Source organism: Frankliniella occidentalis, unplaced genomic scaffold (assembly GCF_000697945.3).
Source record: "Frankliniella occidentalis isolate FOCC.00 unplaced genomic scaffold, Focc_3.1 Scaffold17, whole genome shotgun sequence".
NCBI classification, from domain to species: domain Eukaryota; kingdom Metazoa; phylum Arthropoda; class Insecta; order Thysanoptera; family Thripidae; genus Frankliniella; species Frankliniella occidentalis.
The window spans coordinates 3,139,907-3,164,377 of NW_026267147.1; the positions used below are offsets into that span (position 1 = coordinate 3,139,907).

General features: G+C 37.3%; 6 protein-coding genes across 13 annotated transcripts; 3 read left to right on the forward strand and 3 right to left on the reverse strand.

Moving 5' to 3' along the window:
- The first annotated feature begins 1,208 nt into the window (after window positions 1–1,208).
- Window positions 1,209–4,655, forward strand: LOC113206935 (E3 ubiquitin-protein ligase CHIP). The gene is made up of 7 exons (XM_026423226.2): window positions 1,209–1,426; window positions 1,643–1,841; window positions 1,936–2,063; window positions 2,158–2,277; window positions 2,377–2,433; window positions 2,527–2,643; window positions 2,758–4,655. Exons 1-7 carry the CDS (start codon window positions 1,304–1,306, stop codon window positions 2,881–2,883), a joined length of 870 nt encoding a protein of 289 aa, XP_026279011.1. The 5' UTR covers window positions 1,209–1,303; the 3' UTR covers window positions 2,884–4,655.
- Window positions 4,656–4,695: 40 nt separating this feature from the next.
- LOC113206933 (transmembrane GTPase Marf) lies at window positions 4,696–11,021 on the reverse strand. Of its 5 annotated transcripts, XM_052264242.1 has the most exons (16): window positions 10,911–11,021; window positions 10,704–10,809; window positions 9,985–10,046; window positions 8,994–9,283; window positions 8,783–8,909; window positions 8,525–8,687; window positions 8,197–8,427; window positions 8,017–8,124; window positions 7,692–7,712; window positions 7,207–7,360; window positions 6,993–7,131; window positions 6,532–6,917; window positions 6,223–6,446; window positions 5,967–6,137; window positions 5,694–5,890; window positions 4,696–5,588 (listed from the first exon to the last, which is right to left on the reverse strand). In XM_052264242.1, exons 4-16 carry the CDS (start codon window positions 9,190–9,192, stop codon window positions 5,384–5,386), a joined length of 2,325 nt encoding a protein of 774 aa, XP_052120202.1. In that variant the 5' UTR covers window positions 9,193–9,283; window positions 9,985–10,046; window positions 10,704–10,809; window positions 10,911–11,021; the 3' UTR covers window positions 4,696–5,383. The 5 variants fall into 5 exon arrangements, with proteins under 5 accessions (XP_052120202.1, XP_026279005.1, XP_026279006.1 ...); XM_026423220.2 differs by lacking the exon at window positions 9,985–10,046; XM_026423221.2 differs by having other exon boundaries at window positions 10,704–10,943.
- LOC113206936 (electron transfer flavoprotein regulatory factor 1) lies at window positions 10,961–11,774 on the forward strand. 3 transcript variants are annotated; one of them, XM_026423228.2, is made up of 3 exons: window positions 10,961–11,095; window positions 11,294–11,376; window positions 11,456–11,774. In XM_026423228.2, the coding sequence occupies exons 2-3, from the start codon at window positions 11,338–11,340 to the stop codon at window positions 11,711–11,713; spliced, it is 297 nt and encodes a 98-aa protein (XP_026279013.1). In that variant the 5' UTR covers window positions 10,961–11,095; window positions 11,294–11,337; the 3' UTR covers window positions 11,714–11,774. The 3 variants fall into 3 exon arrangements, with proteins under 3 accessions (XP_026279013.1, XP_026279012.1, XP_026279014.1); XM_026423227.2 differs by having other exon boundaries at window positions 11,320–11,376; XM_026423229.2 differs by lacking the exon at window positions 10,961–11,095 and adding an exon at window positions 11,105–11,243 and having other exon boundaries at window positions 11,320–11,376.
- An 89-nt stretch (window positions 11,775–11,863) lies between these two features.
- On the reverse strand, window positions 11,864–15,372 carry LOC113206934 (probable isocitrate dehydrogenase [NAD] subunit alpha, mitochondrial). 2 transcript variants are annotated; one of them, XM_026423224.2, is made up of 7 exons: window positions 15,224–15,329; window positions 14,565–14,675; window positions 14,166–14,291; window positions 13,915–14,087; window positions 13,564–13,827; window positions 13,239–13,488; window positions 11,864–13,147 (listed from the first exon to the last, which is right to left on the reverse strand). In XM_026423224.2, the coding sequence occupies exons 1-7, from the start codon at window positions 15,248–15,250 to the stop codon at window positions 12,914–12,916; spliced, it is 1,185 nt and encodes a 394-aa protein (XP_026279009.1). In that variant the 5' UTR covers window positions 15,251–15,329; the 3' UTR covers window positions 11,864–12,913. The 2 variants fall into 2 exon arrangements, with proteins under 2 accessions (XP_026279009.1, XP_026279010.1); XM_026423225.2 differs by lacking the exon at window positions 14,565–14,675 and having other exon boundaries at window positions 15,224–15,372.
- A 729-nt stretch (window positions 15,373–16,101) lies between these two features.
- LOC113206914 (deoxyuridine 5'-triphosphate nucleotidohydrolase) lies at window positions 16,102–17,122 on the reverse strand. Its single transcript, XM_026423198.2, has 4 exons — window positions 16,892–17,122; window positions 16,673–16,809; window positions 16,449–16,594; window positions 16,102–16,361 (listed from the first exon to the last, which is right to left on the reverse strand). Exons 1-4 carry the CDS (start codon window positions 16,993–16,995, stop codon window positions 16,305–16,307), a joined length of 444 nt encoding a protein of 147 aa, XP_026278983.1. The 5' UTR covers window positions 16,996–17,122; the 3' UTR covers window positions 16,102–16,304.
- A 271-nt stretch (window positions 17,123–17,393) lies between these two features.
- Window positions 17,394–24,037, forward strand: LOC113206913 (eukaryotic translation initiation factor 3 subunit B). Its single transcript, XM_026423197.2, has 12 exons — window positions 17,394–17,570; window positions 18,291–18,486; window positions 18,561–18,680; window positions 18,789–18,975; window positions 19,065–19,222; window positions 21,888–22,086; window positions 22,168–22,310; window positions 22,386–22,524; window positions 22,608–22,803; window positions 22,885–23,306; window positions 23,386–23,494; window positions 23,576–24,037. The coding sequence occupies exons 1-12, from the start codon at window positions 17,435–17,437 to the stop codon at window positions 23,668–23,670; spliced, it is 2,100 nt and encodes a 699-aa protein (XP_026278982.1). The 5' UTR covers window positions 17,394–17,434; the 3' UTR covers window positions 23,671–24,037.
- The last annotated feature ends 434 nt before the right edge of the window (window positions 24,038–24,471 follow it).

Genomic DNA, 24,471 nt, shown 5'->3' on the forward strand with positions numbered 1-24,471 from the left:
GGGCTGCACTCGGGCTGCACTCGCGCCGCGCCCTCACATCGCACTCGCTTTGCACTCGCCTGCGCACTCGCATCGCACTGCCGTCGCACCCGCGTTGCACTCGTCCGCGCACTCGCCACGCTCTCGCCTCGCCCTTACCTCGCCCTCGCAGCGCACTCGCAACGCACTCGATTCATTTTTAAAGGGGGAGTGAGAGCGGGATAGAAAGGGAGACTGGTTGGAAGAGCATTTGTAACGGTCACCGATTGGATCCGAAATCGACGCACCCTGCTATGAATGTCTAGCAATTTTAAAAATTAATGTTGCCTGTCGTTTTGCGTCGGGTAGGTAGACTACAGTTTTAGCGCCGTGTGTCGAGCTATCGTCGTGTTTTACAAACCCCTACAAAACGTTTCTCTTTCAATATTTTGTCAGCCTTTACTTTTAGGTGCTCTGCCATTCGTCCTTCCCCCTGTTATTTTCCCTTTTCTTTTAGGGTTTCCTTTTGTTTTGTTGATGGGCCACAATGTTACACGCTGGACATGGAAAGCTTACAGAGATAGGAGGAGGTGGTGGTGTGGGGACAGAGAGCGCCTGGGTGGGGAGAGAGAGGGGGGGGGGAGGCACATGAAGGGGGTGGAGTGGGTGAAGGGGTGAAGAGAGTAGTCGTGCTGGCTGGATGCGGTGTCAGATAGAGGTGATTTGTCATGCGCAGATAAGACGAGCTACTACACCACGCTGTGCCATGCTCCGTGCGGTGCGCCCATGGTGCGGCCACCACCCTAGCGCCCCCCACACCTCGCATCCAGGCAACCCCCCCCCCCCTCCCCCCCGAACCCATCTACAGCCTGGAGCCACCGCCTCGCCACGACAAGGACACCGTGTCTGTGATCCTCGAGGTTCCAGCACCAAGACGGTACTCTGCTCGAGCTCCGTCCGTATCTGCTTTGCCGTCGGGAGCGGCAACGCGCCCAGTGTCATGATCGTGACGAAGACCGAAAGGCCTACTTCCACTACTAGAAACTACTATGCAGCCCATGCTTTTCTCTCCGCTCGGAAGGCTGGATGCTGGGTATACACTAAATGAAAAAAAAAAACTGACACTGACGCCTTTGGCGAGGCCATTGCATCACATCAAATGATGCTCACTAGTATTGTGAATTCAAATCGACCGCCAGCTTCTACTGGTGGTCGAAGTCGTTCGCAGAAACGATTTCGATTTCGACTAGTGTGCGTCACGTAAACAGCTGACGATTGTTGTGGCCTCCTCTAGCCTTGCATACGCTTTGTTTATTTGCTGTTGGAAGTATTCAGTTTGATCGCGATGAGTAATAAATACACGTATTCCACCGCGAATTTAACAGACATTGAGCTCAAAGAGCAAGGGAACAGGCTATTTGAGCAGAGAAAGTATGACGATGCGGTCAGCTGCTATACTAAAGCCATTGTGAGTGCATCATTCTAGACCTTGTTTGTCAATATTTTCATTCAATCATTGAACTACCAATTATTTTGATACTATTATTTTTATTGTATGGATTCTCTAGTTTTTCCATCTGAATTTTGAATAGTTAATTGTACTGCACAGCATCTTTAGACTTTGAAGATACTGCTATGTAACTTTATTGCTTGAAACATATTACCTCCTGCTCTTTCATTTTAGATTAAAAACCCTACAATGGCAACATACTTTACCAACCGAGCTCTGTGTCATCTTAAATTAAAGCGATGGGAAGCTGCATGTCAAGACAGTCGAAGAGCTCTAGATGTGGATTCAACTCTAGTTAAGGGTCACTTTTTTCTAGGACAGGCTCTATCAGAAATGGATTACTATGATGAAGCAATAAAGCATTTGCAGAGAGGTAAGAGCAAAACCCCTCCCATATTATTGACCACAAGTACTTTTATTGTAATGAAAACAATTACCTCCCTGTATTTGTTTCCTTCTATTTTCAGCTAATGATTTGGCAAAAGAGCAAAAATTAAACTTCGGAGATGAAATAGCAAGCCAATTACGCTCTGCTAGAAAAAAACGTTGGAACCTGAAGGAGGAGAAAAGAATTGCGCAAGAAATAGAATTACTGGTACTTTTTAAAAAATCTACTTGTTTATTCTGCAATTAAGTCAACTCTTTTTATCAAATATGAGCCAAAATAACCTTTAAAATGCATTTTGCAGTCGTATTTGAATCGTCTTATGGCTGAGGATACACAGAGACAAGTGAAAGAAGTACGTAGCTCCTCTGGCCTCTCAGAGACAGAAGTACAATCAAAAGTAGAGGAATTAGAAAGACAGTGTGTAAGTACTGATGCTATGATATGGTACTCTTTTTAGCCAATTATTACCTGTAGTTATTTAGATATCATAGAACAGTTTCATGTTCCTGTTTTTCTCTAGGAAAATAACTCCAGCGAATTACACTCACTATTTGCCAAAGTAGATGAAAGAAGACGCGTGAGTATCTGTTGTGGTTTATTTACTTTTTTACTTTGGTATTTTCATCCCATTTTGAAGGTATGGTCGTTCATTTCCCTCCTCAATTTTCAGAAACGTGAGGTTCCTGACCATCTATGTGGAAAAATCAGTTTTGAAATTCTAAGCGAACCGGTAATTACACCTAGTGGAATAACCTATGAAAGAAAAGACATAGAAGAACATTTGCAGGTAAAACCATTCTCATGCTAAAAAGAGATTTGGGCCATTTTTAGTTCTAAGTTTTTAACTGTAAGTGCTTCACATGTACCATGACCTAACCAGAGTTATTTCCATTTGTTACAGAGAGTTGGACACTTTGACCCTGTTACAAGAGTAAAACTAACTCAGGACCAATTAATTCCCAATTTTGTCATGAAAGAAGTTGTAGATACTTTCTTGCAAGAAAATGAATGGGCCATTGATTATTAATTCAAATACTGGTATGGATAGGTATTACTATATGCATGTAAAGTGATAGGTCTACACCTATCTGTTAACCACAGCTGTGATAAACTGGTTTGGTAGTTAATTTCATGTGACACTCATTACATCCATTCATCTCTTCCTGTTTGTCCATATTTTGGAGAGTGTTTATTTTGTTGTGTTACAAATTATCTGGATTTTAGTACAGTACTGTACTTGCTGATTGTATTGAGCCGTGAGGAAAGCATTTTGAAAGACTCATGTAATGTGAAAGAGGTGTGTGCCTAAAAGCAGGACAATATTATGACTCCTGATGTCTGTTATCTTTGTGCTGATACTTGTTGAAAGCTTATCTTGATGTCTGTTTCTATCTAAGTCTCCTGTTGTAGGTGGGTTCTAGTTATAGGGTTGGTAATTAGAAGATTTTCCAATCTCAATAAAATTATAATTTTTTCTTTGGCCTCTTCATAATATTGAAAGAAATGTAGTGATATTGTCACCTTTTGTGTTTGAACACAATGGTATTTTAAATTTGGTATTTTATGAGTATTGCGCTTATTGAAGTTCCTATTTCCTAATCTGTGACACTTTTCAAAAATTCACTCTAGTTTTTGGGCTGAGTCTGTATCCTCTGCATCTTCCTTTCTTTTCTTCTTCTTTATTTGCCATTGATTTATTGGAATCCTTTTTTGTAGTGTTTTACAAACACACCTACAGTAATTTTACAAGACCATTGCACATCACACATTTCCAAAGCATTCCCCATTCTTTGAACTCCGTAGAATAGGTTTCAGCTCTAATGTGCAGAAATTTACTGTAATATGTAGTAAAACCATTCTGGTAAATTTTACTTTCTTTTATCTATTCTTTGCCTCTGTTTCGCTTTTTTTCTTTCTCTATTTTTAACCATTTAGTTTGTCAGATGTATGACTTCAGTTAAAGAATGTGGAATGTAAAAAACTATTAGTATATTTATTTTTAATTTATACAAGAATTAGGTCATTATTTTTGTTATGTATATTAACAGCAATGCCTTTGCTGATCCTAGCTATTTTCTACAATTTTCTGATGGTTATGAATAGAACACTCAGATCTAGCAGTGAACAAGTTGAAAAATTGTGTCTGTTTTTTGAGCTGTGCTTTGTAGATCTAGTCTATCAAACTTCTATACAGTTTGTTTTGCAGTATGCCGTTAACATACTGTTATTCTGGAGATAGTATATTTTCCTCAGGAATCTGTAGAACTGTTACGCACAGCAATTTTGTCTAGGTGTAGAGAGCAGTGTTCTCAAATTCTGTAACTTGATGCTGATCTAAGATTTTTAGAACTAAAATAACTTGTCTCCTCATTTGTACTTCTGTCTTTGTGACCTGCTGCTCTATCTTATAGCCTCAGGTTGTCATTACAACTTCTATTTTTGAAACAAAGTTGTCTTGTTTTTCTCTAGAATTTTTATCTTTTGATTCCTGCAGATCTTAAGTCGAGTTCTCAGAACATTTAAGTAACCGATAGATTTTTCTTAGCAATGGCTTTATTGTTGTTCTTTGGTAATGAAAATGTATAATTCATGATGTTGCTCACTTTGACTTTAAACCAGTGGTTTTTATTTTCTACTCTTGTTCATACATATTTTTTTTAAAAACTGTTGAAGTATTTTTAAAATCTATCTAAGTGTTTGAGCAGCTTCAGAAAATTGGAAGTTGTTGCTGATCTTCGTGTTACTCTTACTTAAGCTCATATATTTTTGAAGTAGAAATAAAAGATTAGTTCCATGCAATTGGTGAAACAATGTAGAATGTTGAAAAATGAGTCCTGCCTCTTGTTCAAATTGTCACATAACAAGTTTAATTATCATATCTCATAATACAAAACAAAAACGAACATGATAAACAATAGTGACTACTTTAACATGTCCATGAAGGTACTAAAAACCACTCAATCACTTTATCTTCAACATGAGATGAAACACTAAGGTCAGCCATGAGCTGTATTCAATCAAATTTAACATGGAGAATTTGATAGGGGACATTTCAAAAGAGGAGTAATCTGCTCTCTACCAACTCTTAATTGCAAAAGGACAGAAATATAGATTAATCATAGACACAATAACTGTTTAAATCAATAAAATAATGCAGTTCATATAGAGGCCAATGAGAAGAAAAGCAACAGGGTATGTTCTTTCCAGAAAAAAAAAATCAAGCTAAATCCTAAAACATCACAGAAAACAATAATCCCTATTGACAATAGGTTCTAAAATCTAAGGGGCACAGTAGGTCACAATCCCAAACAAAAGGCATGGGGTATTAAATTGATTACATTTTATCAACAGCTAACAACTTAAAACAAAAGGAGAAAAAAAGTAGATCAAAAAGAATGGTAGAGAAGAGGCATGGGGTGCTGACAAAAGTTAATTGTTTCAATTTCCTTCATGTTACATATCACTAAATTGAACTACTACAAAATGATTGATTAATCAGTGGTTTCAAGACAGCATTTGAAGTACAGTTAATTGTCCGTTTTGAGGTACATATCATCAAACATTTCTAATTCATTTGTGACATAATTTGCTTTGTTTCGTAATACTTTAGCAGAGCTGGCAGCCTCTTCTAAAGTAAGAACTTCTGAGTCCAACTTTTTCAGCTCTATATCCATGTCTTTACTTGTTTCATCAACCAAGTGGCACAAACGAGCAAATGTGCTTGACAGTTCCCTATTTGAAAGCAAAAGGAAAAAATACAATTACAGTTATATTAAACTTAAAGAAGGATGCTAGAAGTTCCCTGAAAAGGAGATGAGAACCAAATTAATCACTTACTGTTGAACCTGATGACTGCAGTTGGCAGATGTCAAATCAACAATTAGCCTAAGTTTACGGGTGGCATGCTCCACATATTGGCGTTTGAAATTACGCTCCTTGGCTTTATTGGTCCATGTCATGCGCTCATAGAGATAGAGGCAACCATACACAGCACCCGTAACCACAATTACTCGCCACCCTACGGTTTTTAGCATCTAAAATAAAAACATTGCATGAAAAAAAAATAAAACAAAACAATCTAAAAGAATATTTAGCACTATAGAGACTCACAAATCCAGCAATAACTAGCCCTCCCATTGTTCCCTGTGAGCCAATTGAGGCAAGGGCAATCCTTGATGGAATAGACCAATCATCAATACGAGATATGGAGGAACTACCAGAGCCATAAGCCACCATGTTACTGTCTACAGAATCATTTGGTGACATAAGTCCAGAGCCAATCTAAAATGTAGAGAGAATATAAAATTAAATGGTACAACAAGAAGTACTACCAAATAGCAATCATCTATTATACTTCCAAACTTACATGAGAGGGGTAGTTAGCAAGGGCTACCTTGTGACCATCTTTGCCCAAGAATCGGCTGATAAGAGCAGTAATTCCCCATGAAAAGCGAAATTCCAGATTTTCTTTGAAGTCCGCACACAAATTATCACAATTTAGACGATAAAGAATTTCAAATGGTTCTCGACGAGGCAACACACTAACAAGCAATTGTGTTTTTTCAGGGGGTAACAATGATGCCATGCGCTCTGTAAAGTTATATTTAGGGCAAATAAAAAATTAGCAAATAATGATGGATTACAGAAATCTCTGGTAACTTAGTAATGTTCCAACCTGTCATTTCACGCTGGTTGTTTTCTATATTCATGGCCAGTGCAGTTGAGAGTCTGGCGCGTAGATTACTGCCTAAGCCATTTTCAACATGACTGTGAAGTTCTTTCTTATAGACATTCAACACCAAAGGCTCAGAGTGAAATGGCACACAAAACTCATCAACAAGGGTAGACAAGCGTCGTATTTCTTCACTGAGAGCTTTGCTCACTCGTTGCTCAACATCATCAACCATTTCATGGATTTTATCCTTCATTTCATGAGTTAATCTATCCAGTTGCTGTTCAGTGAAATGCAGTTTGTCCCGCATTTCCTTCCTTGCCTTGCATTTTGCTTCCTTTAACTTTTGGGCTTCATCATATATATCTGACATAATTTTTCGGATTTCGCTATAACAAGTAATTAAGGTAAATAATTAAAAAGTTTTGTGATGAATTTAATTTTCTTAATAGATTAAACCTTACGTTGCTATGAGTTTGCCTCTCTGTGAATGTTGATCAAACTTTGTCTTCACAGCTGATTTTGAAATGCATTCTTCAAACTTCCTCTCAAAATCTTGGAATTCAAAGTATCGGTTTGGGAAACCATCAGCCAATGCACCAGCTGAAATGAAATGAATGTCATATTTCAGAACAGATGACACAGGAAGAGTAACATTCAATATGCAAGTTAACTAACTGTGAGCAGGTAGACCATCCAGCTCATGCAATCGGGCTTGTAAAACTTCTTTGGCAGACACAAAGAAAATTCGTTCCTGTGCCTCTTTTTGGGAACAAACTTTTAATTCCTTCACCAAAAATTCCACTGCTCTTTCCAAATGTTGAGCGCGGACCTGTAAAGGAAAGTTTCCATGGATTATAAATTAAACTTACAGTAAATGATTCTGCTACAAGGCAAACAAACTACAGTGGCCTCACGGAGCACCAGAAATACAAAGCATCCAAGATTATTTTTTTAAAAAAAAAGGCAAATTATACAATAAATGAAGCACTAGCAAATTTTAAACATTTGGGCTAAACATTAGAGAACATATATATTACATTAAACAATAATGATGAAGAGAAAAGAAAAGGGGACTGTAGTTTTGAATGAGATGTAAGAAGCAGTTTCTGAAAATACAGTTTATATATGCGTAAGTGGTACATTTTTACACAAATTCTTACCTCATTGGTCACATTGAGAGTCTTAAGGAAGAGCAACAACAAACAAACAAATTATGTTAGTTTATAGTGAGTGTGTTGAGTTAAGATAAGATACTTGGGAAAAGGACAACAGTGAATTTAGTTCCCAAAAAATACAATGAAAAAAAAAATGAGCATTCTAAAGGTGTAGGCTTAATAGGTTACAACAACAGAACAGTTAACTGAGGAAAATAGACTAACAGATCAGTATTGTTGAATGGCTCAATGATAGATCTAAAACAACAATGTAATACAATGCTACTTTAGGAATTATAGTGTGTAAGAGACATACGGTTACAATTCTTACCTGGTCAAGCATATCTGGCTCAGAGGCTGATGCATCCCATCGATTGTTCAAAATAAAAATATTTGGCTTGGATAAGCGAGTGGACACTTTGTGGAAGAAACTTTTCTCCTGTTGAAGATTATTGTGGATCAGTGCAAGTCCTCAGAACAAATACTGAGCTGAAGGCAAAGTTTCACATACCGTAACCATGAGAGTACTTTCAGAGTTGGCAACTAGCACAAATACATCAGCATCAATACAATGCTTGTCAATCCAATCATCAAGATTAGGTGATACGTCTATGCCAGGGGAGTCTACCAGGACAACATCATCCCTTAGTAATTGGCATTTTTCTTTCGGCCAAAATATACGAACTAAAGTACTTTCATTGAGCTTTTCCTTGCAAAGAGCATGAGCTAGTTGTTTGACAGACTGTGAAATAATTTAAACAAATAAAAGATAAGTAAGACACAAGAAAGAGAAAGTACTTTTTCAATAATTACCCTGCACACATAACACAAAAAAATACCTTGACATTCAACTTTTCACTTGACCCTTCAGCAACCAGGTAAGCATCCCCATTCTCTGAGCCTTCAACTTGCAAAAAGCAATTTGTGGTATGCCCTATGCCACTAGGAAGAATCTTCTCCCTCAGCATAGCATTTATAACTGTACTCTTTCCATTGCTCGTTCTGACAAAAAAAAAAAAAAAAAAAAGGCAAAAGGAAAAACTAGTAAAATAATAATCAAACAAACACACACCTCAAAAATCACAAAAAAAACTTACCTGCCAAAAAATGCCACTTTCATGTGGTCACGAGTTAACACATCCCTTATACCTTGGACTTTCTGAACATATCCTGCAACTTGTTCAGCTTGAGTTGCCTCTAAAATACTATTTTTTTCTTGAAGTGCTAAATGAAGCAGACAGATTGAATAAATTGGATACCTAGACAGAAATTTCATTGATTGCTGTACTTAGTAAACCATTTAAGTACCTTTTGTAAATCGGACTGTGTCTTTAACATAATCCTCAATTTCAATGAAAATATCATTTATCTTCTTCTTTGCCTTCACAAAGATCTGGAGGGGTGAAGATTCGCGCATGTTGAGCCGGGATGAGTCACCAGATCCGTTCAGAATTGAGGGACCATCACCGGACATGAGCGAGATGGAGTGATTCAGGTAGCCGGCCATCAACCAGTGGCGGCAGCAGTGGACAGGTAGAAATTAATATTATGGTCGGTGATATGTGTGACTACGAGAAGCTCATGCACCAGACTTGCAACTGAAAAATACCAACAAAAAAGAAAAAGAAAAGCACATTACTCAAGTTCAAAATATTACAGTCTCAGATCAAAAGTTCAAATATTGGTTCTACAAAATACAAGTCACACAGAAAACAAATCTGAAAGCCAATGGTGCACAAAAAGTCCTACTTTTTTTAAAAAGCCTTTTGGGAGTTGTGGAACTAAACCAAACCACAAACCAGTTGTAAAGTCCTACAACACTTTTGATTTTGACAAAATTGACACACAAACACAAACATACTTTTGACTTCTATGCCAAAACTTGGATATAAGTGAGACACATTAGGACAGAGAACAGAAGCAGTATAAAATTTAAAGCTTTGTGCAATCTGGCTGAGTAGGGTGGGAAAAAAAAAAGTGTCAGTGCTGTTCAGGTTGGAAAATGAGAAAAAGTTGCTCCCTTTATACAAATGTCATTATTTTTTAAGAGTTGAACAAAATGGAAAAAGTTTAACTTTGATAATTTTATGGTATGATATCCCATAATATGGTTGAACGGATTTTGAAGATTTGAACTAAGTAAAAAATGTTCTTGACCTAGGGCATATGGCATTAAAAATTGAAAAATAACTTTTAAAATATCTTAAAGGGACAGATTTAGAAAATTTACTCCTGAACCAGAAAATAGGCAAAAATAACAATGAGCTATAATGCAAATAGTGAACAGACATATAATAACCTTTTCCTTTTGACCCATGTTAATGAATTTGAGATTTTAGTATCCCACGATGCAGGTGTCAACTGTAATACAAAAATTTTGAGGGCTAAATTAATATGAGGAGAATCACCTGGTGAAAATGAACTCTGTTACATATTACATTAAATACATATTACATAGGACTGAAAGCAGTAGGCACTAAATCTTATATATTTACGTAGAATAAAATGAGTTGGAGAATAATGTCAGTAATGACTTCATAGTAAAAAATACTCTAGGACGCTTACTCTGTCAAACTGAAGTAGTTCAGAATGACCTGAACCCTAAAATAACTGGCAAGTACAGCACAAAATGGACTGGTGCCAAAATGAAGACAAGAAAAGGAAGGTTTTGAAAGCAGACCATGTGAGGAGCAAGTAAAATATGTGAAAGAATGAGTTCATTTGATAGGGCCTTCAAGTCAGGCAAGCTAAACAGTTATTCAATAGATACAACTACCTAAATGTTTAATATCTTTTGTTATAAGATCAGAGAGAAAACCGAATCAAAACAAACGAACACATGATTGTTAACTTAGCACTGCTCTAGTATGCTGCCATAACCTGACCTTGGGGATCTGCTCAATACACTTAGGCAGCACGCAAATGACAATACATAAGGAACACGAGTCAGCTCTCCAAGATTTCAGGAAAAGACTGACAAAGTTAAGACAGTTAAATATCAAGTTATTAACTACTTACTAGCTCTCTTTTAAAGCAACCATTTTTTTTCCCAGGACTGAGAAGTGATAATTATTAGCTGTTTGTTGATGGTTAAGACTAGATGAAACAGTACTTCGTGTTTTCCCTTAGCAAATTTCAAGAAAACACAATTAGTTACACATGACAAATAAACAAAAATACTACGCAATAAATTTAGAAAACTTTTTCTCATGTAATTTTTCACACCTCTCGTCACAACTTTAACTTCACCGCCTTCTGGACCATTTCAAACACCGTAAGATTTAAACAAAAGCTGTCAAAAGGCTCTGCCTCACAAAAAATGAGAAATTGTACGTAAAATATAAACACAAACAAGCAGACAACTGATCAGTCAGATAATTCGGACAACCACAATCGTGCACAGTTCAAAGGTTAGTTGTCAAATATTACGTTGTTTACCTATCCACTTATATTTTTAATTTAAATTAATCTTGATCATGGTTAGATAGGTGATCCAACAAAAATTTCGTATTAGAATTATGCAGCTGAAGTGTCATAACACCATTTGTGAGATTAAGGGTACACAATGTCACATAACACACAATTGTAACATGGATATCCTTTTACAGTTTTCTCTTGTTTTTGTTCTCGTCAGGAAGTCGCCCTTCACAAAATGGGGCAACGTACTCAAGTAATAAATCTGTATAAAACGGTGTGTATCTCCAGTATTTTGTATTATCGCTAATTGTTCTGATTTTCTTCAGAAACGATGACCTCTGTTTTTGTTTCAGTTAGTTTACCTCGGTCGAGAATACCCATTGGGCTGGGACTACTTCAGGCCGCGTCTTAAAACTGCTTTCATGAGGAATAAAGATGTTACTGATCCTGAGAAGATAGAACAGCTTATAAGTCGTGGAAACTACGTTGTAAAAGAAATTGAGGCATTGTACATGCTAAGGAAGTACAGGACTCTGAAGAAAAGGTACTACTCTGACGAAAATGAGAATATGATATCTGAAATTTATCGGAGGATTGAGTCTGAATCTTAATTGTGCCTGAACAAAGTATATATTTTAAAATATGTTTTGAATTATATGTAACATGACTTTCCTCATTCTTGATCTGTTTGACCCAACTACCCTAATTTACACTTATTTAAAATTTGATTTAACAAAAGAACTAACAAGTGCAAGAAGAAATGTTTTTCTATCCTTTATTTCAACAACAACAAATAAGTTACAACCTTGCAGCATAGTCACACAAACTCTCCAGAATAGAAATCCAAACAAATTGACTAGTAATGGTAGTAGCTTCCAGGAACATAAATCTAGAGTTGATGCCATTGCAAAATGAAAGAACTTTGGGGCCAATAGAGATTATAAAAGGTCCCAGACATTTAAACATCTTTGTTTTGGGTTGGCACAAAAATGTAAAAGGTTTTATCTAGAGCCTCTGAGCGTTAAAGCTCTATTCTACATAGAATTACAAAGTACACATCAGCATCCACAAAATGACAACTTCAAAATTGTGAAACTTTCCCAAGGCACATATCATTTGTATTGGTTAAAAAAAAACATTCAGAATATGAAACAAAGATGCAAGAGTAAAAAGAGGTATGCAGTGAACACAATAAACAGGACATCTAACAGGTAAAATTAAAAAAGAAGTTAAAAAGAGGAAAAGTAACACAATCATCACGTAAGGGGCCAAACTCATTAGGTTGATGTAAAAATGTCTGCAATCAGTAGCTTCAATTATTGTCTTCCAACACATTTAACACAAGACAACATAATACTAAAGGTATGTAGCGAGTTTCCTCATATCTCAAGAGTGAGACTGTCATTTGGTAGATTACTCCCACTTCATTACTATAAATAAATAATAAAAATTTAAGACTTAGACATTAACTCTGAAATGAGCTTCCTCTTGATACTAACTGAAAAAGTTAACATTGAGTGCAAATCTAATACTGACTGTACATAAATTTATTTTATTACAAATTCAAATCAGATGATTGCCTAGAAGTAATACTGCTCACCACTATGAAGTCAATTTGAGAGGTACTCATTGCACTCATTTTCTGAACAAAACAAGAATAAAGCTAGACAAGGGGTCATAGAAAAGACCTCCCTTTCGCCAAAGATCTTCACAGCCTGACAGCATTGAAATAATACCATACACTTGAGTCAAAGGCATAAATTATTGATTCCTACAAATGTTTGGGAGAGTTAGAATTACAGTCTAATTGTTCATGATGCTTGAATTTTGCTACAGATTTCATTAGTGAACTCTGAGCATTTGGCTTTGCCACCCAAGTCACCAGTACGGTACTTTCCTTCCTTAATGGTATCAAAGGCAGCTTTTTCAATTTTATCTGCCTGAGCGTTCAGCTCCATGTGACGCAACATCATGACAGCTGACAGAAGTAACGCAGTAGGGTTTGCCAAGTCCTTGCCAGCAATGTCTGGAGCGGTACCGTGCACCTAAAAAGAAATTTAGGGTTAAAATACGCAATTAACCTTGATGAACAAAATCTGATTGTTTTAAAAATAAACTACTGTAATAAATACTTACAGATTCAAACAAGGCTCCATTCAAGCCCATATTGCCTGAGGGTGTAAGTCCCAAGCCACCGACAAGTCCAGCACACATATCTGACAAGATGTCACCATACAGGTTGGGCATGACCAGTACATCATATTTACTGGGATCCTGGACCATGTTAAGACAGACAGTATCTAGATACTTTTCCTCAAACTTGATGTCAGGGTGCTTCTCAGCAGCGTCCCGGCAACAACGCAAGAAGAGACCATCTGACATGCGCCTGAAATAAGATAACAATGCATTTCATTTTGAAATTGCCATTTTTCATTCCCAAGTAACAGCAAAGTAAACTTACATAATATTGGCTTTGTGAACAGCGGTAACTTTTTGACGGCCATTATCCTTGGCATAGGCAAATGCATACTCAGCTACTCGCGCAGAGGCCTCTTCGGTGATGAGCTTGATACTTTGCACAACACCATCAACAATTTCATGTTCAATACCAGAGTACTCTCCCTCGGTATTCTCTCTGATTGTTACAACATCAACATTATCATATAATGTTTGATAACCCTCCAAAGATCGGCAGGGCCTTACATTGGCATATAGGTTGAACTCCCTGAGAAAAGAGGAGATTGAAAATTGAAGATGTGATGTAAACAGGCAATAAAGCCAACAACTTTGTGGAAAAGTGGTTTAGACTTACTTTCGCAAAGCAAGATTGAGAGACCGATGGCCTTTTCCAACAGGAGTCATAAGAGGGCCCTTGAGCCCAATTTTGTTTTTGTTCACTGAATCAATGGCAGCTTGAGGGATGTTGAAGAGTCCATCTGGTCCACGGACTGGAGTTACATCGACAACTTCCCATTCAATTGGAACCTGAACATCATAAAATATAAATCAGTATCCACAGAAACCAAAAGAGGTTTAAGGGTAGCAGGTAAGAGTTAATCTTACATTTGCTGCCTGGAATATCTTCTGCACAGCAGCAGAAATTTCTGGTCCAATGCCATCTCCAGGAATAAGGGTACACGTTCTTGTACCACTACTGTAATGCCTCTTCAAAGGCTGAGCGGCGGACAGCTGAAATAAACAGGAACCCAATTAATACAACACTGAAAAAGAAATATATTCTATTCCTTTAGGTTGAAAAATATTACTTGATGTTAAATGGTAGCTATAGTGTGTTAAAGGTTGCTAAAAACCAACTTAGAACTACAAACAATAAAACACAAAAATGCAAGAAAGTCAATTAAAATGACCAAGGAGAGAAAGTATAGTTTTGAATACGAATTATAATAAATGGAAACAAGGTTTCAGAGTTTCCTAGCATTTGTGTAGCAGTGCATCACATACCTCATCTACTTCGAAGGTTCTGGATTGAAAAGAAGGCCCTTGGCCACCATCATTTTTCAATCGTGAAAGCAAGCCTTTAATCCAGTCACTTATGGTGCTCCTGTTTAAAGACTATTCCCAAAATGTTAGATATAAATAGTTACGGCTTACAGAAAGGTAGCCAAACGATTATTAAAAAAACCTACTACCCTATTGCTTTAAATGACTCCCCAGCTATACATTTATGGAGCACAGTCTTCACTGTACAATGTACAATGTTAAAAAGGGAAAAAAATTGGTTGGATGGGCTACTCTACATGTGATGAGGTATGAGCAGGTAGTGGCTATTAAGTACTTGAGGTTGAACATATTAGGGTCCACTAGGACTTAAAAGCAAAAAAATACATAAATAAAGTATAAAGGAATACGCAAACACATTTTTCATGCATGTTCAAAGCAACGTTAGCAAATAAAAACCAAAAATGTTGAATGACCGAATCGTGGGTCAAAAAGGAACGACCGTAGCAGAGAGGTGGCTCAATACACAATGAGAACATGTTTTTAGGCTTTGACAACATAACGCAAAACACAATTCGGCGTAAATCTGACGAACTGAGCCATGCACACATGCCAAATAAGGACAGAAGTTCAGATAAAAGATTTTTTTAAAACGAACTTACAGCTCTTTTCACGATCTGGGCGGCCATCTTTACAGGGAAAGATCACAGCCTTCTTCGGAGAGTGACTTCCTTTCTGAACTAAAGCGAGAGGTGTGTGCGAAGTGCGGTAGGGTAGCGGAGCGAAGTCGGCTCGGTTCGTTTTCGCGAACCTCCCCATTGGTGTTGGTGTTTACCCAGGATGCACCGTGCAATCACGCGCGAAGAGGGCCTGAGTTCAAATGTCAGAAGAGGTTCGATTCTTTTCTCCTTGTTTTCTCACTTGAGAAAAGGCGGCCCTGGAAAAGAAGCAAGGTCCCGGGTGGCTGAGCCCTCTGAGGCCCCCCCCCCCCCCCCCGGACCTCTAACGGGCCTAATCAAAAGAACACGGTAAAACTCAGGCAAATTACATGTTGAAATGAAATTATTTGGGCATTGACTTTTTCCACACTCGTCTGTTTGTGGATGACATTCATCTTCAAGTGGACAGAATAAATTAATAATAAATTCTGCCATCATTATACTCCCAGAAGAAGAAATTTTGGTTTGACTTGAGGAAATATTACATGTTTTAAAGAGGTTGCGACAAAAGCTAGCAAGTCAAATAATTCACTTCACTCTGTCAAACTATAATCTTAAAATGAGGGAGTGAGTGTTTAGTACCTGCGTAAAAAATACTAATAGATACAGAATTGATATTATTTTGAGGAACATGGAACACATGTTCAACTGAACTGGGAATCTTACAGTAACTTTCCCTGACACTTGTCTCTGATTTCCACGTTCGTCTATCATTCATATTGTTATGATGTACTGTATGATGTATGGTACTGTAGTAGAAGCACAGCTAAAATTTGTTGCTCACATTGAAGAGGTTGTGGAAGAGAAAAACCAAAGAGGAATACATTATTTAAAAGAGCTTTATTTTAAGGTAAGGTAATTGATAAAAAAAAGTTAAAAATAAATTTAAATTGTTCTAGGAAGTAAAATCACATTGCAGTTAAAACTAGAGTTTTAAAAAAAGGTTAAAAGCCCGAGGATTGAGGGGGAGTTGAAAGCTGATCGATTGGTGTAGAGCATACATAGGAAAAGAGTAAAGGGCTGGCTAATTTTTCCCGGTGGATCCAAAGCCACCTTCCCCTCGCTCAGTGTCACTAAGTTCCTGGAATGAAGATGACAGTATCAATGAAAATCTGTTCGGGGTAAAACAAAAATTAGAGCCATAGATATGAAATGGAAAGTTCTTTACCTTGCACTCTTCCAACTCTGGGTAGAATATTCTTTCACATATTAGTTGAGCAATCCTGTCCCCTTTGTTCACTTTAAATACAGTTTCGGCATGGTTGAACATCACTACTCCAACATTCCCACGATAATCTTCATCTATAACACCAGCTGGAAGTAGTTTAATGCATTAGATTAAAGGAACATGGATTCACTAACTATATCCGATATCTTTGAAATCCGAAATACCTCCGACATCAATATGATTTTTCCAAGCTAGGCCTGAGCGAGGGGCTACTCTACCATAGCAACCTGCTGGGAGTTGGATTTGGAGATCTGTTTTAACGAGTTCTTTACCGCGTGCAGGAATTTCATAATCATAAGCACTGCAAACAAGAATCAGTCAATGTCATAAGCAACAGTACTAGATGAAAGAAAAAGTATACATCATTCGGAACTCTGCCTAACCTTCGTAAGTCGAAGCCCGCAGCTTTGGCCGACCCCTTGACAGGCGAAAACGCGTTAACCGTTGTCTTGACGAATTTCAACACACACGCAGATTCTCCAGGCATGATCGCAGAAGTGATAAAATGATAAAATTAGATAAGTCTATATGATCCACCTTGTCCAACGAAACTACTAACGAACTACAAAGCGGCAGCACGAGAACTAGCCCAAAATTTTGCGCCAAATGTGTGTGTGGTGTGTGTGTGTGCCACACTTGACACTTACAACGGCAATGTATTTTAGAACACATATTGTTTCCTTTTCGACGATTGTTTTAACGCGTCATATTGTATTGTCGGTTGATGCGGTATTAACAAATCTCTGCCTATTGATGAAAATGAAAATAACGACAAATGTTTTCTTGAAAATTGAAAGCACAACAGTGGGAAATAATTGATGCGGTGTTGGCGAAACCATTTGCGCCTTGTAACAAAATTCACAACGTTAGCGACATATCTTTTCCGACCGCTGACGGCAGCCATATTTCTCCACGAGGTTTCCAAGATGGCCAAGAAGAAGGACGCCGAAAAGGCGACTCCAAATGACGAAAATAGCAAGCAAGATAAATCTGAAATGGCTGAAGACGAGGAACCCAACTTCAGTGACCCTGAGGATTATGTAGACAATATTTCTGATGAAGGTTAGTGTCCTGCCCGGCTAATTTGTGGTGCTTGTTATTGGGACAGCATATGGCCCTGGGTCATTCCAAAGATTCATTTACAAATTGTTATCTAAGTGGTAGCTCTACTTCGATATTCTGCTCCTATTAGTCCTTTCTTTGATCTTGTGTGTGAGATATAATTATTTCTGTATTATTGGGTGGACTTCTTGAAGTTTTGGAAATTTAACCTAACTTCAAGTGTGATGTCATCACATCACCAGGCTGTTGACCGGTGTGCTGATTCCAGCAGGAAAGTCTGTTGTGTGCTGCTCTTTCCTAGTATCCGATATCTTCCTTCTTATGTGTCTAGAAGTTTGACTCGTTTTGCTACTGTGTAGCTTGTATGAGTGGGAGACCAGAGGTTATCCCTACTGGCCACTTTCTGATCTTCATGCACTCAAGTGCCTATACTCTTTCTTCGGCAATCTTAGTTTTCACATGGAGAGCAGTTCCCTCGATTTTTTCGGATGAGATGTAAGGAAGTTACAGCCTTTTTTGTTTTATAATTTCAATGCCCTCTCAATAAATGTGTATCCTCTAGTGCCTCGGTGGCAGTTGTCAAAACCATTTCAGGAATTTTTGCAATGAACTTAGTTTTGGTTTCTGCCCTAGTCTCTCTTCTGATGAGACAAGACATTCTGTTTTCATGTTTGCCTATGTCAATTTTCATTTTGAAAATTTTGTATTCCTTTCTTGCAGAATTGTTAGGAGATATCCTCAAAACCAGACCTCAAGAAACAGATGGTGTTGAATCTGTTATTGTTGTTGATGGTATTCCACAAATTACAGCAGATCGTTTTGATAAACTTCGTAATGTGGTCAGCAAAATTTTCTCGAAGGTGGGAGAAATTGTCAACGAGTGCTATCCTAAGACTCCAGAAGGGAGTACAAAGGGGTAAGTCCTCTTTCCAATTTCAATCTATGTTCTTTTTACCTCCACATACTTAAATTCAATTTCCCCCCCTCCAGGTATGTCTTCATTGAGTATGCCAACGCTGCTCATGCTGCTGAGGCAGTAACATTGTTAAACAACCACAAACTTGATAGGCAGCACACTTTCACTGTGAATTTGTTCACTGACTTCAAAAAGTAAGCTACCAGTGGGTCTTCGTTGACCTGTGATGCATCATGTTTTGTTCTGTCTCCCTTTTCGTTTTATTAATTCACATTTATGTAAACCTACATTTTTACTTTCAGGTATGAAGACATTCCTGATGAATGGGAACCTCCAGCACCTCAGCCTTACACTGACATGGGCAATCTGCACTATTTCTTATTGGAGCCTGATTCCTACGACCAATTCAGCACAGTTTGCAACCGTGGAAGCACAGTCCAAATCTGGCTGAACTCTGTTCCCGAACCATCTAAGCTTGTTGAAAAAGAGGTGCTAATTTTCATACAATTACCCTGTTTACTTTTTGGGTTTTTGAACTCCTATCCGTACTTATTCTTCGTTTACTTCACATTTTACAGAGGTGGACAGAAACATTTGTAAAATGGTCCCCTCTAGGTACGTACTTTACTACCATCCATGGTGCAGGTGTTGCCTTGTGGGGAGGACCTGATTTTGCCCGGAAAATGAGATTTGCCCACCAGGGTGTTCAGTTCATTGACTTCTCACCTAGTGAAAAGTAAGTGTTGTTTTGATTTACCTTTTAACACCTTGTTCTTCAAAAGTAAGAGGAACTTCCTTTGTTCCAAAGCAATCTTTTAAAATTATCTGTCTCTTTGACCTAGGCTGCTTGTTAACTCCTATCTTTGTTTTGTCTTGCCCGTCTCACTGTGATGAAAAAGATATCACAGAACTTAAACTGGTGATTCAATGGCTTAATCTTTTCTGATCGAGATGGTATTGAATAATTTTAAATCTATTTTGACTTTCTCACTTTTTATAATATGATGAAAAAGACAGCTCAGACTACTTTCTGTTGATTTATTGGCTTAATCTTTTCTGACTATTGTGGCACATAAACTACTTATCTTGATATTTTGTCTTGCTCTTCTCCATGTGATGAAAAAGATCTCACAGAATTAAAGCTGGTGATTTAATGGCTTAATCTTTTCTGACAGAGATGGCATTGAATATTTTTATATCTTTCTTGTATTTTGCCCTCATGTGATGAAAAAGATCTCACAGAATTAAAGCTGGTGATTTAATGGCTTAATCTTTTCTGACAGAGGTGGCATTGAATATTTTTATATCTTTCTTGTATTTTGCCCTTTTTATTACAAAATGATGAAAAAGACAGCACAGACTATTTTCTGTTGATTTATTGGCTTAATCTTTTCTGACTATTTTGGCACGTAAACTACTTTCTCCATATTTTGCCATGCCTTTTTTTAAGTGATTATCAAGATCACACATAATTGAAGCTGGTGATTCAATGGGCTTAATCTTTTCTGGCCGAGATGGTATTTAATATTGCTATACTTGTATTTCCCCCTAATTTTAAAATGATGAAAAAGATATCACAGATTATTTACTGTTGATTTTATGGCTTAATCTTTTCTGACTACAGTGGCGAATAAACTCCATAGGTGTCTCCATATTTTGTCTTGCTCTTCTCCAAGTGACATATAAGATCACACAGAATTAAAGCTGGTGATTCAATGGCTTAATCTTTTCTGATCATGGTGGCACATTAACCACCTCTCTTCATGTTTAGTTCTGCCTCTTAAGGTGATGAGAACGATCACACAGAAATAAAACTGGTGATTCTATGGCTTAATCTTTTCTGATTTAGATGGCATTCTAGTACTGTAAACATATTTGAATGTTATTGCTGCCTTTCTTGAGAAATGATGAAACTGACAGTACAGAGTATTTGCTGGTGATTTTATTGGCTTAATCTTTTCTGACAAATGAGGCACATATTTTCTGTTTCCTGAACCTGTCTCTACATGATGAAACAAATATCACAGAACTAAAATTGGTGATAAAATGGCTTAATCTTTTCTGAATGAGACTGCATAGCAATGTGTTTTCCTAATTTGGTCTTCATGTGATGTAGATACTGTATATCATACAGACCAAGAAATGTTGATGTTAATGGCTTAATCTTTTCTGACGATCCGTTGATAGCATTTTGGTAACTTTTAGTACATATTATTGTATATCTGCCTTTCTCGTTGTGATGAAGATGATCACCCAGACATCTATCTGATGATTTATTGGCTTAATCTTTTCTGATTGAGGTGGCATTTCAATTCCTACTCAGTTTTACCACTCCCTTGATGTTTTGAAAATGTTAGTAGCTTTGTTTTCTCTTATGACTACAGTCAATTCTCGTTAGTGCGACGCCCGGATACAACGATTACCCCGTTATAACGATTTTTTTCCGTTGTCCCATGTCATTTGCATGCTTTTGTATGCTAAAAATCCCGTGTATAGCGAATCCCGTTTATAACGAAAAACCCCTTAGAACGACGGGTTTGGGGCGTCCCTAACGAAAATTTTTACCGGATTGAACGATTTTTAGTGCAAACTCGCCCGACTTATGGGCTAAAACGGGTCGCTCGAACCTGGATAAACAGTGCCAAATACATAGTTGTACAAAGGAACCGTAGTACATGATATTGGGTTAGAATATAAGCCATTGAATCAAAGTGTAAAATATTTTTACTGTACCGGGTGTTGCATAAAAGACACAGGTGCGGGCGGGTTTGCCTACCCAAGGGGCTATGGCGCCTTACGGGCAGAGCGGGTAGGCACGCCCGCCCGCACCTGTGTCTTTTATGCAACACCCGGTACAAACAGTTCAAAATTTACAATAGAATATTGTACAATAGAGTAATGTAACAGCCAACATACTGTCAAGTAATAACATGACCTAAATTTAAGATTTGGTAAAGAAGTCACTTATTTTGAAACATCACAAGGGCTAACTTTTCTATGGAAATTCGGGGTATGCTTAGTGTAATAAATTTATAAGGCACTGTTTAATAGCTTATGGTAGCTTACACGTACTAAAACTCTGCTAAATTGTCGGTTTTCCCGGATACAACGATTTTTCACCAAAAAAACGGTAAAATCGTTATAACGGGGAAATCCGCTACTACGATTTCCCCGTTATAACGATTTGGTCCCCTGTTGCCCGCTGAGTCGCACTAACGAGAATTGACTGTATTTGACAAACCTCATAATTTTTTAAGTTTTTTCAGATTTGAATATCAAATTTTATTTTAAAACCAAAACTGTGGTTTATTCCATACAGTATTGACAAGTTTTCTGATCTTATTTCTAAGGTTCCTGATTTTCTCCTTGACCTCTATTATCTCATAAATTTATTTGTTTAGGTATGTTGTGACATATTCACCCACCTTTGAAGGCCAAGGCGAACCTAAGAACCTCATCATATGGGATATTCGCACTGGTCAGGAGAAAAGATCCTTCTATTTGAATAGTCAAATGATGTGGCCATTCATTCGGTGGTCTCATGATGACAAATACTTTGCTAGAAGCGATGAGGATATGCTGAGTGTGTATGAAACACCTGTAAGTATGTGCAAATTGTGGAATACTGTTTTTTTATTGTAACAAGTGTATTTACTTGTTTTTCTCCTGTTTTTCTTCTAGTCATTTGGTCTGCTTAATAAGAAAAGTTTCAAAATCCCTGGCATTCGAGATTTCAGCTGGTCTCCTGTTGACAACATTCTTGCCTATTGGATGGCAGAAGACAAAGATGTCCCAGCCAGAGTAACACTCATTGAAATTCCAAGGTCTATATCATAAATTAATCTGCTGTGAAGTTTCTTTTCTTCCTTATCCTAATAAATGTATTTGATTGTACTCAGCCGCAATGAGATCCGTTCCAAGAACTTATTCAATGTAGCAGATTGTCGGATGCATTGGCAAAAGTCTGGAGATTATCTGTGTGTCAAAGTTGATAGGTACAGCAAGATTCGTAAAGATAAGAATGAAATCAAGTACAGTGTAAGTTTAACAGGATTTTCATGTTATTTTATATCTCAGTTTTATTATTTTATTGTAATAGCTTCTTTTTCAAATCATCATAGGGTATGTACTTCAACTTTGAAATCTTCCACATGCAAGAGAAGCAAATTCCCGTTGACAGTGTGGAAGTCAAAGAATCTATTCATGCTTTTGCATGGGAGCCTGTCGGTTCCAAATTTGCCATCATTCACGGTGATCAGCCCAACATTTGTGTATCTTTCTATGGTGTTAAAACTGGACAGACACCTGCCCTTCTTAGTAAGTGTTAAGGACATGTACTTCTGTTTTAAATTATTATACAATGACATTAACTAATTATCTCTGTCCTAAACTTCACAGAAAAGTTGGAGAAGAAATGCTGCAATCATCTATTTTGGTCTCCCACTGGCCAGTACATTGTTTTGGCTGATTTACGCTCATCCAGTGGAGTCTTAGAGTTTGTTGATACGAATGACTTTAATGTCATGACTCAACAAGAACATTTCCAAGCTTCTGATGTTGAATGGGATCCCACTGGTCGATATGTTGTTACTGTTTGCTCATTTTGGAAGGCCAAGGTTGATACTGGATATTCAGTGTGGTCCTTCCAAGGGAAGATTTTGAGACGCTTCAACTCTGGAGCCTTCTGTCAACTGCTTTGGCGACCTCGTCCACCATCCCTGCTGTCTGTTAAAGAGCAAAAGGAAATCAGGAAGAACCTCAAGAAGTATTCTGCTCAATTTGAGAGTAAAGATCGTATGCGCTCATCTAGAGCTTCTAAGGTCTGTCTCTACTATTTTCATGTTTTTTTTTCTGTTTCTTGTTTTGAACTGTCCGAATTTTTAACAATTGGTTTTTCAGGAATTGGTGGAGAAACGGCGCAAGCTGTTTGAAGAATTCAATTCATACCGTGAAAAATGCCGAGAGAAGTGGTTGGAACAGAAACCACGACGCCTTCAATTAAGAAATAGTAAGTGTCTCAATTTCATATTGTGATTGTAAACTTTTATTTAACTATTTCATGATTTACACTTCTAAACTTCTTTTGCAGATGTAGACACTGATGAGATAGAAAACGACACCAAGAATGTAGATGAGGAAGTTATTGAATTTTTCATTAAGGAGGAAATCACAATCATTGACTAAAGCTTCTTGATATTGTATACTGGCCATTCTGGAAACCTTTTTATGTGGAGAATTTTTATGGTGGATTGCAATTGTCATTGAGGTCCAAGTGTGTTTTGTAATTTTGGAGGAATACTACTATGTTTTTCTCTTCATACTTCTGAATATGATGTTTTGTCTCAAGACACATTTACTGTCTTGCTTTTGCAGTTCTCGCTTTTTGGTGTATTTTGGTCAGTTGTATCATGTTCCATACAGATTACACCTCATTTACTATTTATGGTTCATGATAATTCCACCCATTGTCCTTCCTGTTAAAACTCTATTGTACAGCTCTTTATATTACAATCATCTTGGAGCATCAATATTATTAAATATCTTTGACATATGACTGCCTATTTATCCATCCTTGATTTACTAAGTCAACTTCTTACACTGAACTGTTCTCTCTCAAGGAGGATTCAGCGAAGAACTCGTGAGAATGAATTCAGCTACAGATATTATGCACTGACCTATTAATGCATAGGCAAACAAAAGAAATCCTCATTTAAAAAATTCATAAATTTTTATTTCATCTATGAATAAAACACTTTTATACACATATCACTATGTACAATATAAATCATCTGTTTTCAAAAAGGAACACACATTAAGCTCTTCAACTTTCATAGAGCTTTCAGAACTTTGAGCTTGAATTACCTGCCTTAGGCAATTCCTGTAACCTCATGTACAGGCATATACAAAGAGAAAATATTTACACACACATACACAACAAACATTAACAAATTTTGGTGGTCAATATAACATTTTCAATCCATCAAT

Bases quoted from the DNA above. Each gene is read 5' to 3' on its own strand.
- LOC113206935 (XM_026423226.2), top strand. From the start codon at position 1,304: ATGAGTAATAAATACACGTATTCCACCGCGAATTTAACAGACATTGAG. The intron at 2,064-2,157 runs GTACTTTTTAAA...TGCATTTTGCAG, and splicing joins CGCAAGAAATAGAATTACTG to TCGTATTTGAATCGTCTTAT. The intron at 2,644-2,757 runs GTAAAACCATTC...CATTTGTTACAG, and splicing joins ACATAGAAGAACATTTGCAG to AGAGTTGGACACTTTGACCC.
- LOC113206933 (XM_026423220.2), bottom strand. From the start codon at position 9,192: ATGGCCGGCTACCTGAATCACTCCATCTCGCTCATGTCCGGTGATGGT. The intron at 7,713-8,016 runs GTAAGAATTGTA...CTCTTCCTTAAG, and splicing joins AGCCAGATATGCTTGACCAG to ACTCTCAATGTGACCAATGA. The intron at 7,132-7,206 runs GTTAGTTAACTT...ATTTCATTTCAG, and splicing joins GGATGGTCTACCTGCTCACA to CTGGTGCATTGGCTGATGGT.
- LOC113206936 (XM_026423228.2), top strand. From the start codon at position 11,338: ATGGGGCAACGTACTCAAGTAATAAATCTGTATAAAACG. The intron at 11,377-11,455 runs GTGTGTATCTCC...TTTTTGTTTCAG, and splicing joins TAATAAATCTGTATAAAACG to TTAGTTTACCTCGGTCGAGA.
- LOC113206934 (XM_026423224.2), bottom strand. From the start codon at position 15,250: ATGGCCGCCCAGATCGTGAAAAGAGCT. The intron at 14,088-14,165 runs GTAAGATTAACT...TATGATGTTCAG, and splicing joins AGATATTCCAGGCAGCAAAT to GTTCCAATTGAATGGGAAGT. The intron at 13,148-13,238 runs GTAAGTATTTAT...ATTTCTTTTTAG, and splicing joins ATGGAGCCTTGTTTGAATCT to GTGCACGGTACCGCTCCAGA.
- LOC113206914 (XM_026423198.2), bottom strand. From the start codon at position 16,995: ATGCCTGGAGAATCTGCGTGTGTGTTGAAATTCGTCAAGACAACGGTT. The intron at 16,810-16,891 runs GTTAGGCAGAGT...TCTTGTTTGCAG, and splicing joins GCGGGCTTCGACTTACGAAG to TGCTTATGATTATGAAATTC. The intron at 16,595-16,672 runs GTATTTCGGATT...AACTACTTCCAG, and splicing joins AAATCATATTGATGTCGGAG to CTGGTGTTATAGATGAAGAT.
- LOC113206913 (XM_026423197.2), top strand. From the start codon at position 17,435: ATGGCCAAGAAGAAGGACGCCGAAAAGGCGACTCCAAATGACGAAAAT. The intron at 17,571-18,290 runs GTTAGTGTCCTG...CCTTTCTTGCAG, and splicing joins AGACAATATTTCTGATGAAG to AATTGTTAGGAGATATCCTC. The intron at 23,495-23,575 runs GTAAGTGTCTCA...CTTCTTTTGCAG, and splicing joins ACGCCTTCAATTAAGAAATA to ATGTAGACACTGATGAGATA.